Source organism: Aricia agestis, chromosome 8 (assembly GCF_905147365.1).
Source record: "Aricia agestis chromosome 8, ilAriAges1.1, whole genome shotgun sequence".
NCBI classification, from domain to species: Eukaryota; Metazoa; Arthropoda; class Insecta; order Lepidoptera; family Lycaenidae; genus Aricia; species Aricia agestis.
Genome location: NC_056413.1, coordinates 10,967,373 through 10,982,053, shown reverse-complemented (window position 1 = coordinate 10,982,053; position 14,681 = coordinate 10,967,373). Strand labels below are relative to the sequence as shown.

The window sequence follows — 14,681 nt, the reverse complement described above, 5'->3', positions numbered from 1 at the left end:
TAACAGTAAACATTTAGAAAACCTAACACTTGCATGACATTGTCAAAGGACATGGATGAAATTGTCAAGAGGATTCTGGTCATGAGACAAAAAAGCCTTGCACAGCTGAACTGAATACTACTGGCAAGATACTGATGAACCTCGTCACTGTTACAAGATTAAAATTGTCTAAAGCTAAAATAATTTGACTGTCCAGAAAATTCAACAACATAGGCTTTTAAATTCGTACAAGCTACATCAATATTGAAAGAAGAATTAAGACTAAACATCTTTTGTATAAAGATAATACTAGATGACACACGCAACTCCGTTGCGCCAAAATTCATTAACCGTACCTTTTACCAGGATTAAAAGTATGCTATGTCCTTTCCCGGGACTCAAAGTATCTTCATACCAAATTTCAGCAAAATCTATTTAGTGGTTTGGGCGTGAAGAGGTAATAGACAGAAAGACAGACAGACAAAACTAGAATCCCTTTTTTTACAGAGGTCTTCTTGATTGATTACTCTGTGTTATAAAAGTTAACCAATCGTTTTGACATGATGAATACTGACAATGAACTTTAATTTCTTAGCTTCAGTTATTGCTGAGAAAAATCGATATCGCTACAGCCAAATTATCAAGGCGTCGCCTTAATATACGGGTTATACTCGTACCAAACCACCAAAATATGTAATAAGTACCTATATTGCAACAATCTGGAAACTACTTACTTACCAATAAACACCCCGTATATATTAAGCAGGCGACTATATTAAAATATCCTTATTTTTTTAGGATTTTAAACGCAAAATATTTTAGACCTTTTTAAACTTAAACTTGCGAATAATATTAATAAGTTCAAACATGATCTTAATAGAAATGTAAGAGCAATAACAGTTGACAAATATCAAAACATACAAATGGTCAATCAGATCGTATCGTAATGGAACATTGTACGAGTATGTTACGAAGCAACCTTCACAGTGTTACTCACACCTTACAAAACCGTTATGCAAACTTTGACATATTACAAAGACAAACAATTAAATAATAACCTTTAAGCTATTGTCCGGTCTGCTCATCACAGATCAGTAATCACTTGATGTCAGATACTAATTATGTAGTGAAATCTTCTTCGGCGTTGTTCAGTTTTTTTGGCTAAAATCAGAAAGGATGGACACGTGACTCAAACGAGAATTCGTATGACGATGGGAGAGTAGGCCATCGGCGCGGTGTAAAAGAGAAAGATTTTTTTTTTTATGAAATAAGGGGGCAGACGAGCAAACGGGTCACCTGATGGAAAGCAACTTCCGTCGCCCATGGACACTCGCAGCATCAGAAGAGCTGCAGGTGCATTGCCGGCCTTTTAAGAGGGAAGAGGTTAATAGGTAAGGGGAGGGTAGGGATGGGAAGGGAAGGGAATAGGGGAGGGTAGGGAAGGGAATAGGGTAGGGGATTGGGCCTCCGGTAAACTCACTCACTCGGCGAAACACAGCGCAAGCGCTGTTTCACGCCGGTTTTCTGTGAGGACGTGGTATTTCTCCGGTCGAGCCGGCCCATTCGTGCCGAAGCATGGCTCTCCCACGTCAAAAATATATTCCCTATCTACCGTTCTCCATCTTACTAATTTTTGATCGTGTCACAGGATGTCTTCATGGGAGTTAAACATTTTTAACTAATCAAAAAAATGGACAACGCCGCTTTTAAAAGTTTTCACTCCAAAATAACTAATTTCACATTTCTTTGAAAGAAGTACAGTCCATCACTAGATTTTACAAATAGATTCGTATCTCAAAATACTAGAAGTTAAAAACACGAAGATTGTAAACAACGTTTTGTTATGGTGTTTACGTGGGAGAAAGTAGAGCGAATGTATTGTAGTGAAGACTTTGATCTGTAAACATTGCCACCATTATGATATTGCTTTTACTTCGTAGATATTCGGTACAAAAAAATATCCACAGCCGCACATAGAATCTCCTTCTTTTTTGAAGTCGGTTAAAAAGAGTTAAAAAGCAATATCATTGCCTACTACCATACGATCTATGTTATGACTTATGAGTAGGATTTTATGGAATCAAAAGCAGGCTTTCGTCCCCCATAATAAGAACACAGAATTTTATTGTCAACACATTTTGTTCTTTTTTTTTAATTTGTAAATTCTTTTTCAAATTATTTATTACTTTAAATAAGGTAACTAACAACTTGACAACAAGTCGGACTCGCGCATAAAGGGTTCCGTACCGTTATAGAGCAAAAATAGGCCAAAATTTGTGTTTTTTGTATGGGAATTTTTATTTTATTTTAATATTATTATTATTTAAGTACACATATAATTAAGGCAATTTTGAAAATTTCAAGTGCCTACCTGTTTCCATTATTGATAACGAGCAAGAAAAGCCAAAAAAATCAAGTTTGTTGTATGGGAATTTAGAAATTAATTTTATTTTGTTTTTGGTATTTTTGTTTTAGCGGCAACAGACATATACAATCTGTGAAAATTTCCGAAGTCTAGCTATAGTGGTTCTTGAGATACAGCCTGGAGACACACAGACGGACGGACGGACAGACGGACAGACAACGAAGTCTTAGTAATAGGGCCTCGTTTTTACCCTTTGGGTAGTAACCCTAAAAAGTATAAAGCTACAAGCCAGGTACTAAGATGTAAAAGGCCATACTAAGACATAGAAAGCCAGGTGTGAGGTCAGCCTTATGTCATAGTATGTTACCTCATAGGACAGACCTACTGACTTATTCAAGCACTAAGCAAGTGAATATGTAGGTAGCTATCTGCATTCTCTAGTAGATCCTAGATGGTTCTTGGATGTTGAGACCAAACCACTAAATTCATACTTCTATACTTAATATTACAAATGAGAAAGTCTGTCTTTACATCTATTACCACTTCACGCCAAAATCGCTGGACCGATTTTGCTGAAATTTGGTATATAGACACTTGGAGTTCCGTTAAAGAATATAGGATTCTTTTTATCCTCGAAAAATGTAAGGTTGTCTCGCAATAAACGAATTTTGGCGCATCAGAGTTGCGGGCGTCGTAGTACTATATATATATTTTTTTTTATGAAATAAGGGGGCAAACGAGCAAACGGGTCACCTGATGGAAAGCAACATCCGTCGCCCATGGACACTCGCAGCATCAGAAGAGCTGCAAGTGCGTTGCCGGCCTTTTAAGGGAATAGGGTAATAGGAGAGGGAAGGGAAGGGAAGGGAATAGGGGAGGACAGAGAAGGGAATAGGGTAGGGGATTGGGCCTCCGGTAAACTCACTCACTCGGCGAAACACAGCGCAAGCGCTGTTTCACGCTGGTTTTCTGTGAGAACGTGGTACTTCTCCGGTCCGGGCCCATTCGTGCCGAAGCATGGCTCTCCCACGTATAAAAATTAACAACGGATTGCAAAGGCTTGCTTTTGTACCAAACCACGAAACGTTGTCATAAGCATGTAGTTTGATACAGCTCCTCTTAATCCTCAACTCCTTGAGTCGATGAGAATATTGCAACAATCTTGAAACTACTTACCAATAAACCCCGGCATAATCTTTACACTTTGAACTGTTACTAAGTTCAGCCAACTTAACCGACTCCTTGTCACCAATTTGAGTATGATATTGTCATCGCTGTTGAAAATATTGTGTTTCCTTTTTTGTATATAAATAAGTATATTGTATTGTATTATTTTTTTAGAATTGTCTTTAGTCGTATAATTGAAATGAAGGTATTACAAAATAACTAAATTAAAAACTTTGCAAAGTCTTAGATTGGTAAATAATTGCTATAATTTAAAAGACAACTCGAAGGCGAAGTAAAAGTAAGTCAAATTTTACGGACACTTGAGGAAATGTTGAAATGTAAATTTTGTGTACGAGGAAAGGTTGGCAATTACACTAAACGGCTACCTTGTTATTTGTGAAACAAGTTTTCATCATAGAAAAGTTCATTCAAACGCGAAACAAGTTATTTATCAAATCTCTACGCTTTGATTATGAAAGTTCAAATTGGAAATATTCTTTTTTTTTAACAATAATTTATATTTTTATGTACCTACATTTTATTGAAATGTTGCCAAGTGAAGAAGACTGAGGCAAATAGGCAGACAGTACTCTCTTACTTAAAATGAAAAACTATAGCAAAAAATATATAAACAGACTGACATTGTTATTACCTTAAACTTGTGGACTGTGTGAGAAGTTAGATGTAAAATATAAGATAAATAAAATTATTACGCTTTTAGAAGAATAGTTGTTGCATCCCTGCAGGGATGGGTTGAGAAGACAGAAGTATAGGGAAGTTCCGGTGTTGCTAGCATTCCTGTGTTGCCAGATGACGCGACCGGAAGACGTCTTGATAATTGCAGTTTACCCATTAAAAAAGTAATAACCATGTATGGTTATTCTAAATCGCGGAATCGCGTACAAACTATCCTTTTTGTTAACTAAATAAACTCGCACTGGCCATGTTTGTCCGTAGAATATCTACTCCGATTGATAACACTCTCGGCAGTATAATACATTAATTCTCCGCAACAAAGAGATGTGTGATGTAATGTTTTCGTATCAGGCATGAAATGTGAGAAAAGTTGTAGTCAACAATACGGGGAACATAAATCTGTGGTAATGGGCTTGCAACAAAAACATGCTAGCGATCTTGAACTTCGAATACTGCCGTAAATCTAGATGGTCGGAGATATATGTGAAGGTCATATTAATTTATATTTGCCGGGTAAACCAGGGAAAATGTAGATTCTATTATCTATAACCCATATTGTATCAATCTCAGATTAAATGCAAACTTGATATACTCAAATTATGCTTGCTATCTTGAGCCACCTACTTGGAAGAGCTTCACACAACCATATAAAAGAGATAAAATAGGCTTAGATCCTAATAGCTTTGTCCACACTGTGCCTTTTTCTGTTCGTCAAGGGCATGCGTTATAGCGCAGTCAACAGTGAATATGAGGCATGCCCGCGACGCATGCCCTCTGATCGTATCCAAAACTTCAAAAATAACAATATTGGCGTTGCGTTCCTTGACGCATTCAATTATTGAATGCGCCAATATGAAAGTTGATGACGAAAATTTAAGATGAAAGTGCACAGTGTGGACATAGCTATTTAGACTCTGAACACGCCTTTTGGATTGTTCTACGGCTCATGTACATCATCTTTTTATCAAGAATTTTATATACAATTTTCTCGAAACAATAACATGATTGATTGTACGAAGTTTCGAATCCAACATTAACGAAGACTTTCTTTTGTTCCAGATGTGACATCTACATGATTTGCTCCTAAACAACTGTGCCAAATCGTGCCAAATATGGATTTTTTTCAAAGCTTATAATCTTTTCTCTATATCTCGATGATACGGTGAGAATAAATGAAGAAGATGGGACGGCGACGCTGGCGGTTAGTGACGATCGCCGCGTTCCTTTTGATGTTCAAAGATATACAATGTCAAGGTATGTGTTAGTTTATTTCCTAGTAAAAATGGTCAATAAAGTCCACCGTGATTGTACTAACAGAGAAGTTGATTCATATGCAGATGGCAGACGTGAGTATTGTGGTCGGGTTTTGTCAAACCCAGCCGATAGATGACAACTTATATTTAAGTTGGCATAAACCGACTAAATGACATAGGTCCGTCAATTGCCTACGAATTTCTTCAATGGTACAAGGTACTATCAGAGAAATTGATTCATAGGCAGATAACGGACCTACGTAATTTGGTCGCGGTCAGTCAAACTCAGATAGATCACGAATTACATTGAAATGACAAAATTCGACAAAATGATTGGCTCTGTTAGCTCCGAAGAATCAATTTCTTCAAAGGTACATTCGCATGCACAATCGAAGTCGACAGTAATCCTCATCGATGACTACGAGTTTGTATTGGCAATTTTCTCCATCTTGGGCCAACAAAAAGATTTGCATTAATTTATTAAACATTTTAACCGACTTTTAGACTACTCCAAATCAACTCTCTTTCTTCATACAAGCTTTTGTAACACCATATCACAAAGCTTGTTGTTTCTTAATTTCTCAACAAATAAATTGTTAGTTTCTAATCAATCATTGGGCATTGATAGTTTTAATGTATCAGGTTTCCAATTATCATTCAATCAATTAGATTTGTCATGCGAAATAAATTCGAACGCAAGGTTTATTACGAAAGAACTCGCCCGTTAATATTAAATGAAGGGGCCATTGACAATAATAATTGCTTATCGATGGTTCCCAAGGCCCGAGTACTTGGGTTGCCAGTTCCCGGATATTCCACGGAAACAGATTTTAAAACGCATATTACCTACCTAAATAGGGCTAAATACCCATCGTTGGCACTCATCTTGATATTGGCACCTGTGGGGCTAAAATGGTCGCTTGGTAGAATCATATTATTAATCATAATATGATTCTTTTTTTTTAAACCGCAAAATACAAGTCTGTTTGCAACTCATGTCTAGTAATTAGTACTAAATTGACATTTGTCAGTTTGACAGTTATGACAATTCATTTGCTGAATTGATTGAGAGGAATCTAAATGTGACCATTTTAGCCGAATGCCAGTAACAGGACTTTCTGTAATATAAACTCTTTAAGTGTCAATAATTGGGTAAAGGCAGAGAATAAATTACAATATTCTTATCCACTTTCAAGATTCTCTCCTTTCCTCCCATGGCACAAAAAATGTAGTGTGATAAACGTACCTATATACTTATAATTGTTTCAAATAAAATAATATTTTTACAAAATTTTACATCGTAGCGTTGTAGAGCTTAAATAAGTATAGCGATGTTTATTAATTGAAATCGTTAAATAACAAATAAAATAAAGGTATATAATATATATTATGTACTTATAGAAGCCAATAGCCACGAATACATTTTTTTTCTCATTTTATTTTGATATTTCATTCCCCAAAATCGTAAATTGAATTTGGAACAAGTTTTACGTACACGTGATATAATTTGTAAGCCTATTTAAACCAAGCATAAAGCTGGTGACGAGTTTACAAAACCAAACTGAAATTGTTTACGTAAATTCATATTTAGAAGTTTAAAATATCGATTTCGACGAAGGTTGTAAGCTTGTAAGCACATTAATAATTATTAAGTATTAATAATCCGTCATGTACACGGTCGCGTGGATGGTGACTTTTAAAATTAGAAAAACTTGCGTTAGTGAGGGTTAATATAAGTCATGTCTCTTGTTTTTCGTGTTAATAAAAGAGAAGACATATAACTCAAAACAGGATAGAAAAAGTATTATTCAATGGCATATTATTATTATTTTTGAGAGGTAAACTGTACTTACATGCTTTCGCGATGATGATGGTACTTGTAATGAAAAACATTTTAATGTGTATTATATTTATCATTTTTAATCTGTTAAAAAAACAAATAATGTATTTACAAGTTTAAAACATACACAAAAAATAAGTCTGTCTCTATTTGCAGAAACTAGAATGTGACTAATATAAACTGAAATAACTCGTACCTTGTAAACTTTGAAGTAATGACACAAACAACAATCCGGTCTACAAACCTGTACATTGGCATGTTCATTGCACAATCTAGACCTAAGTCCTATGCAAATGTCTAGGTTTAAGTAAAAACTAAAACCACTGAGTTTATTTTTATTAGCGCTAAGTAAAGTGTAGGGCGTGGGCCGCCCGCCTACGCGTTCCTAATCGGTCCCTGATTGTTATTCAAGATGCAGGCCTCCATCGTCCTTAAGTTGCGCATTTGGATCTATGCGAATTTAAAGAGTATTTTATTGTTTTATAGCAAAATTAGAGAGATAAATATTCACAGAAACGAAGATGAATCGAATTTATTATACCAATTTTATTACTTAATGCGAAAATGTGTATGTCTGCTACTTGTCCATGCTGTATATCTTTCGCATGAAGATACTACTCATAGCATAGTAGGTACAATAATAATTATTATAAAAAAGCGGCCAAGTGCGTTTCGGGCCACGCGCAATATAGGGTTCCGTATTACCGCTAGTTTTTGAAAAATTATTTTATTTTTATTTTATTTTATTTTCTTAGGAAAACTTACAGCATTTTAAGACAACAGTGAGATACACGTTACACAGCGATATGCCAATTAAAAGTTTCCACTAGTGTAAAAGTTATGATTTTATAACGTGTTTTACACTACCTACTAACAACATCTCATCTCAGTTACGTTCGTGGTTCAAAGGAATTTAAACGAAAAGTTTATATTACTAGAGATCGCCCAATGGTCGAAATTCGACCTTACTTGCAACGACATTAGGACTACTACCTATATTTTGTAAAAAAATATTGACTTCATCATAGTTTTTTTCAATTCTTGTCTCTGGGACTCAGCTGATCTCAGACTGGCCGATTAAGCATTGTCTAATAGTATCTAAAATTAAATAAAAAAAAACAATAATCCATTTTCAATTTGTCAACTTGTTGTCAACAGACTTCAACCATAAATAAGAGTATAATTCGTATGTATAGGCTTGTCACTCAAAAATCTGTCATTTTTGTTAGTAGTAGTGTCGTAGTGTGTGTAACGTTTTATTTGTTAAAAATATATAAATGATAAAAGCATAATTTTAAAATAATATTAGCTCGATGCACTCCTTCACCATATAAACTATAACTGTGCGAAATTTCATGCACCTACGTTTCCCCATTTTTCGTAAAAAGGGTTACAAAGTTTTTCTCTCACGTATTAATATATAGATTACGAGTACTGCCTTTAAATTTTGCCGAATACATATTTTTTAGTTGATCGACTATTATTCAAGAAACTTATGAAGTCTTCTTAGCCGTAATAGTGTTCCTTTTAAATTCAGCACTCCCGTGATTTTTTTCACATTTCCAGAAGCAACCGTTTAGCTGATAAAAGGGGAGACACTTGAACTCTAATGATTTTTTCCACTTTAAAACTTCATATTTCACAAATGGATCCCTAAATCGGAAAATGAACTATAAATACTCATAATATTTTTAAAAAAACCTATCCAACGACACCCCACACGGTCGGGTGGACGCGAAAAAAAAATCATCCCCGCTTGACGTGTAGGGGAAGTACCCGGCATCATTTATATCTGCATTCATGCCGAATTACAGCCTCGTAGGTCCTTGTCTCTGAGCAAAACCGCGGACAGACAGACGAGTAGACGGACAGACGGACGGCCAGACCGAAACTATAATGAGTATGTTCCTTGTTGACTACGGAACCCTAAAAACATACGGTCCTCGCGTGGTAAAAGAATTGCAACGCAATTCGCAACAGAGTGATAAAAGTAAAGATTATGAAGTAATTTAAAGGAAAAGTTAATACTAAAGATTTTATCTTTCAGTTTGAATTTAAAATATTTCAATAGATTTTCAAGTGTTACATAAACTTTACGAGCATTGATGTTCATTGTTATTGGACTCCATTGATTGGACTTTACGGCAGTCTATTGTGAGCACTTTTATCTGTCGAGTTAATATTATCATTTTAAAGATTTGAATTTGTTCTAGAATTATCGAATAATTTAATCTTAAGTTTTAAAATGATAAAGCAATACGTAATTAAAGATACATTTAACATCGACGAAATACTTTTGTCTACAAATTGTATAAGAGTTATAAATCTTAAATTTTTATTTAGGTACGCTTTTAATTTTTAAGTTGTTTTGTAGTTTATTTTAATTATTAAATCTTAATTAAGTTGGGCTTGATCACGTAGGCGCTGTTTTTATTCAATTAACGCACAAAGATTAACAGGGATATCTATATAAAAAGTAATAAAGCGGTTTTCAATTCTCTTCCTTATAATGAATTTATTCAGTGTTATTTTCAACCGTATTCACTTTTTTAAAAAGGTTTTTGAATCAAAAATAATGGATATTATAACGATATAATTACTGTCTATTACCCATTTTTGCTCAAGTGAAAATTCCGGAATAAACTTTATGTAAGTTTTTAACAAACATTAGCGAGTTTCTACTTTTCGGATATTCGTACAATGGCGCGGGTTATTAATGACGTGCTGTAATAATATTTTCCTAACATTTATTATAAACGTGATCCAAATCACGTTTGGGAGCTTACGTAACTCCGGCTGTTTACTAGTCAGAAGCTACTTTATTAACCCGGCGACAATGACGCCGGGTCATATTGACCCGAGCCATGTTTAATTGTATATATTTTGTCTTTGCGCCAATCGATTGTTTTCCAATTTTCGTATAGCTGGAGATACAATACCCCTTCCATCCGCCTAGCTGTTACGGCTAGAGCCATACCGTGTGCAGCAAGATACTTGCGTGTCAAGTTAAAACGGGTCATTATGACCCGGCGTCATCGACGGTGTAGTATTTTCGTGACTCACTTTTATTAGTATTAAAATAATGTTTTGCCTAATTTTTTAAGTTTAAGAGGAGAATGTCATTGACAAGTAGCCCAGAAAGGATTTAAGATTTGTTACAAGAGTTAGACTTTAAAGAAGACGAGTCTCAGGCTGCTTTGGGCATTGAACTTGTAGACCACGTATCTAGGTAAAAGTGAAAAAATTCCTGGAACTTACAAAAGATGTGAAGTTTGTTCATCTAAAAAAATAAAAAACACTTCACACATGCCCAGCATGTCCAATTTTTATGTGCTAGGGCATAATTACATATTGTGATAACTGTATTAGTTCTATAACTCTGAATGAGGAAGGAGAAGACTGATTTCTTTTTATTTTCATGTTAGTAAGTTATAACAACCGCTCTTTAAATTCATCAGTAATTTTTTTCCTTCATAGGTAAGAAAATTTTGCGAAAATATAAAATTAACGTACACGTTAAGTTTTCAAGGTTGATTTTGCGTCTGCCGTGAAGTAAGCCAAGAAACAAGAATATTTTTTTATATAACACAGGGTTTTTTTTATTACATGCATAATTGAAGTCCCCTTTTTAAATAAATTATAGACAAAATTGTGGTAGCTTACTTAGTTTAATTAAAAATGTATCTACAAAGTTCGGGTCAAAATGACCCGACGTCATAGTCCATGTAATTATGTTCACGTCATTGACGCCGGGTTAATATAGGGTAGCAAAATTACGATCTATTCCACCACTTCCTGATAAAGTGCCGGATAGGTTATCCACAACTTTTTTGACAGGTTCTCCATACTCTATATTATGTCAACTTAAGCGGTGGATAGCCTATCCAGTACTTATCAGGAAGGGTTCACCACCAGGGCATAAGTGTCTCACTGAAACAAAAATAATAATAATACCCAACTTCATATTTGTTACTTATCATTTTATTTGAGACTTAGGGACTCGGTGAACTTTGTGTCACTTTTTTCTCCTAATATAAACCTTCGCTGGACGTCCACGAATATTAACTAAATCGGTTCAAGCCGTTCTTGGTTTTAGCGAGACTAACAAAATGTTATACGTGGGAGAGCCATGCTTCGGCACGAATGGGCCGGCTCGACCGGAGAAATACTACGTTCTCACAGAAAGCCGGCGTGAAAGAGCGCTTGCGCTGTGTTTCGCCGAGTGAGTGAGTTTACTGAAGGCCCAATCCCCTACCCTATTCCTTTCCCTACCCTCCCCTATTACCCTATTCCCTCTTTTAAGGCCGGCAACGCACCTGCAGTTCTTCTGATGCTGCGAGTGTCCATGTGCGACGGAAGTTGCTTTCCATCAGTTGACCCGTTTGCTCGTTTGCCCCCTTATTTCATTTAAAAAAATGGTATTGCAGATTTTATTAAGTATTGACAACCCTAAAGCTGCCGAGATATTTTTATGAGAGAAATATGATAATCACCATAATAGGTTTAGAAAGTAAAAACGTAGCACTCAAATGAAACATGATGTAATCCTAATTGAACAATTGAATAAAGTATAATTAACATGGCTGCTCTGAATTTAGGAGGTTAATTAAAGGTACAATAAAAATTCATATTTATGGAGTTGCTAGATATTGCCCTAATATGTCTGTGTAGTGTGTTTCCTTTTCATACTTAAACCGCTGAACCGATTTATCTGAAATTCAATTTTTAGGTATCTAGTTTTGGGGACCATAATACAGATTTTTTTTCTACAATTTCGAAAATAGAACACTAAACTTGAATGCGTCTCGTTTCTAAAATTACTTCCCGCTTAAATGCTTGATTGATACTAATTAATACACATCCTTGTAAGTATAAAAATTTAAATATTTTAAATATTTATAACGAATCGATGGCGAGCAACTTGAAAACAGGTCAAACGAAGTCCAAGACGCTCTAAAGACCCCTTAAAATCATTTATATAGGTCATTTTAATGACTTCTGCTAAAATGTTTATAGTCGTATTAAAAATATTAGGTTAGCAATAAAATACCCTTTATGACGTGAACCTGTTAGAAAAAAACTGTATTCTAAAGTTAATTTAAAATACTAGAGGCCTCAAATAAAATAGAGAGACGAACAATCAAACTTATATTACACATTTTTTACAAAAATAACGGTCACAATGCGATAAACAAAGTAATTAGGTTCAATTCAAGCGGAGAAAGAGGCCCCTGGCGTCTTCGACAGCCGTTAAATAGCTCCAGATCCTGTCAGTTGTCATCCGTCTCGATGACAGTTCCGTCAGCTGACAGCTGTCAACCTGAAGGTTGCCAACAAACCATTTTTTAAAATCTCCTGTATGCGACACATCATCAAGGCAATTTAAAGAGATGTCGAAAACTATCTTTCTAATCAAAAAAAACAAAATAAATATTAAAATGGAACGTATACAGGTGCCATATTATGTGTGTGTGTGTGACAATGTTTTCATCAGGCTGCACAACATCGTGGTGGGCTTATATAATACCGAATACGTTACCAAATTTATACGTCGTTTTTTAACAGACTTAAAAAAAAAAGCATTTGTTCGTGTGTATTTTTTTCATAAACTTTCAGCTGTTAATCTTTTTCAAATAGGCACTCTATGTTGTTTGCATTGAAAATCGCTATCATTGATCAGTGGAAATTGTATGGTCAGTTTTATCGCGTCATGTCCGAAATGGACATACAGAAACTTTTTTACATCAACATTCAACAGTATGAATTAACAAGCTTTATCATATTATTACCATCAAAAGGATCCCACGGGCATACTACTTTTTCGGGGTAAAAATTGAATAGTTGTTTTTAGACCATTTTGTACTGGATTTTTCTCTATTCAACTGTTCAACAGATGTTTAAATCTTTTGTAGTAAGACCGGAAGGGTTCAAAATCCGTTCAGTAGTTTTTGCTTTGAAGTAACAAACATACAAGCACGCACACTTCACAATCCTACTTCCTGCTATCCTACTTCGTACTAATATTATAAAGACGAAAGTTTGTTTGGATGTATGGATGTGTGGATGTATTGATGTTTGTTACTCTTTCACGCAAAAACTACTGAACGGATTTTAATGAAACTTTACAATAATATAGCTTATACATCAGAATAACGCATAGGCTACAATTTTAACCGACTTTCAAAATAGGGGAGGTGTTATGTTCGTTTTCTTATGTTCAACGATTACTCCGCCGTTTGTAAACCGATTTTCAAAATGTTTCTTTTGGTATATAGGGTATCATGCCAATTTAGGGATTGTTCCCAGTAGTCCCCTTTAGCCATGTCCCCCGGGGTGACAGCTGGGAATTGTCTTCCCGGTTGTCACCGGGGTGACAATTCGTGCCGACTGTTCCCTTTGAAAGCTGACTAGAGGGGACAAATGGGAAGTCTGTTTCTCAGTTGTCACCGGGGGGGTGACAATTGCTACGATTCCTTCCCAGAAACAAAAAAGCAGGTATATTATGTGTACCAGAATCTGATGGCGAAAAAGTGAGAAAATAAATTGACTCTGAATAAAAAAGAACCAGTTTAATGCGCTAGACTTTTCACAAAAAGCCATTAATTAAAAAATACACAGTTTTTTCTTAAACTTTGTATTTTTTTTTTTTTTTCATAATTTAATTATTAAAAAAGATATAAACGTTCAAAAACCCAAAAAAAATGGCCAGATTTTTCTCTGTGTTCAAACACCCATAAAACAAAACTGGCTGGAATATACCAAAAAAATAAAACATAGGAACACAGCTTAAGCCTTGCTTTAATTGTTAATGAAAAAAGTACTTAAATCGGTTAAGTTTTGGAGAAGGAATCAGAGGACAACGAATCGATGATTTTCTTTTATTTTATTAGAACTTTTGTCGTGTTGTCTCTATCGCGCTCTGCGGTGGGAGACTTGAGATTGGTGAGACAGCAATACATTTTCAAAATACCTATTTCGAATTTCTCTCGCCCCTGGTGTATCCTCTTAAACTGGTTCTTTTTTATTCAGAGTCAATATAGAGGAGGTTTTCATCTTACATAAATTCTTTATTTCAATGCTCTAAGTTAGGCAGTTTAGAAGTTATAACGATTTTCCTATGAAGTATAGGTCAGACTTTGATTTTTTTATGTATAAAAAGGATAAAAAAATCAAAGTTTAAGAAAAAAAACTGTGTATTTTTTAATTAATGGCTTTTTGTGAAAAGTCTAGCGCATTAAACTGGTTCTTTTTTATTCAGAGTCAATTTATTTTCTCACTTTTTGCCATCAGATTCTGGTACACATAATATACCTGCTTTTTTGTTTCTGGGAAGGAATCGTAGCAATTGTCACCCCCCCGGTGACAACTGAGAAACAGACTT

The 14,681-nt window shown here is 35.0% G+C and overlaps 1 protein-coding gene across 1 annotated transcript in view; it reads left to right on the top strand.

The window, feature by feature from the left end:
* The window catches only part of LOC121729274, a 90,612-nt gene that overhangs the window by 48,930 nt on the left and 27,001 nt on the right, over positions 1 to 14,681 (top strand). The window contains exon 2 of the mRNA XM_042117738.1: positions 5,267 to 5,461. Coding sequence (XP_041973672.1) covers positions 5,380 to 5,461 — 82 coding nt within the window. The 5' untranslated portion in view covers positions 5,267 to 5,379. The remainder of the gene's footprint in view (positions 1 to 5,266; positions 5,462 to 14,681) is intronic.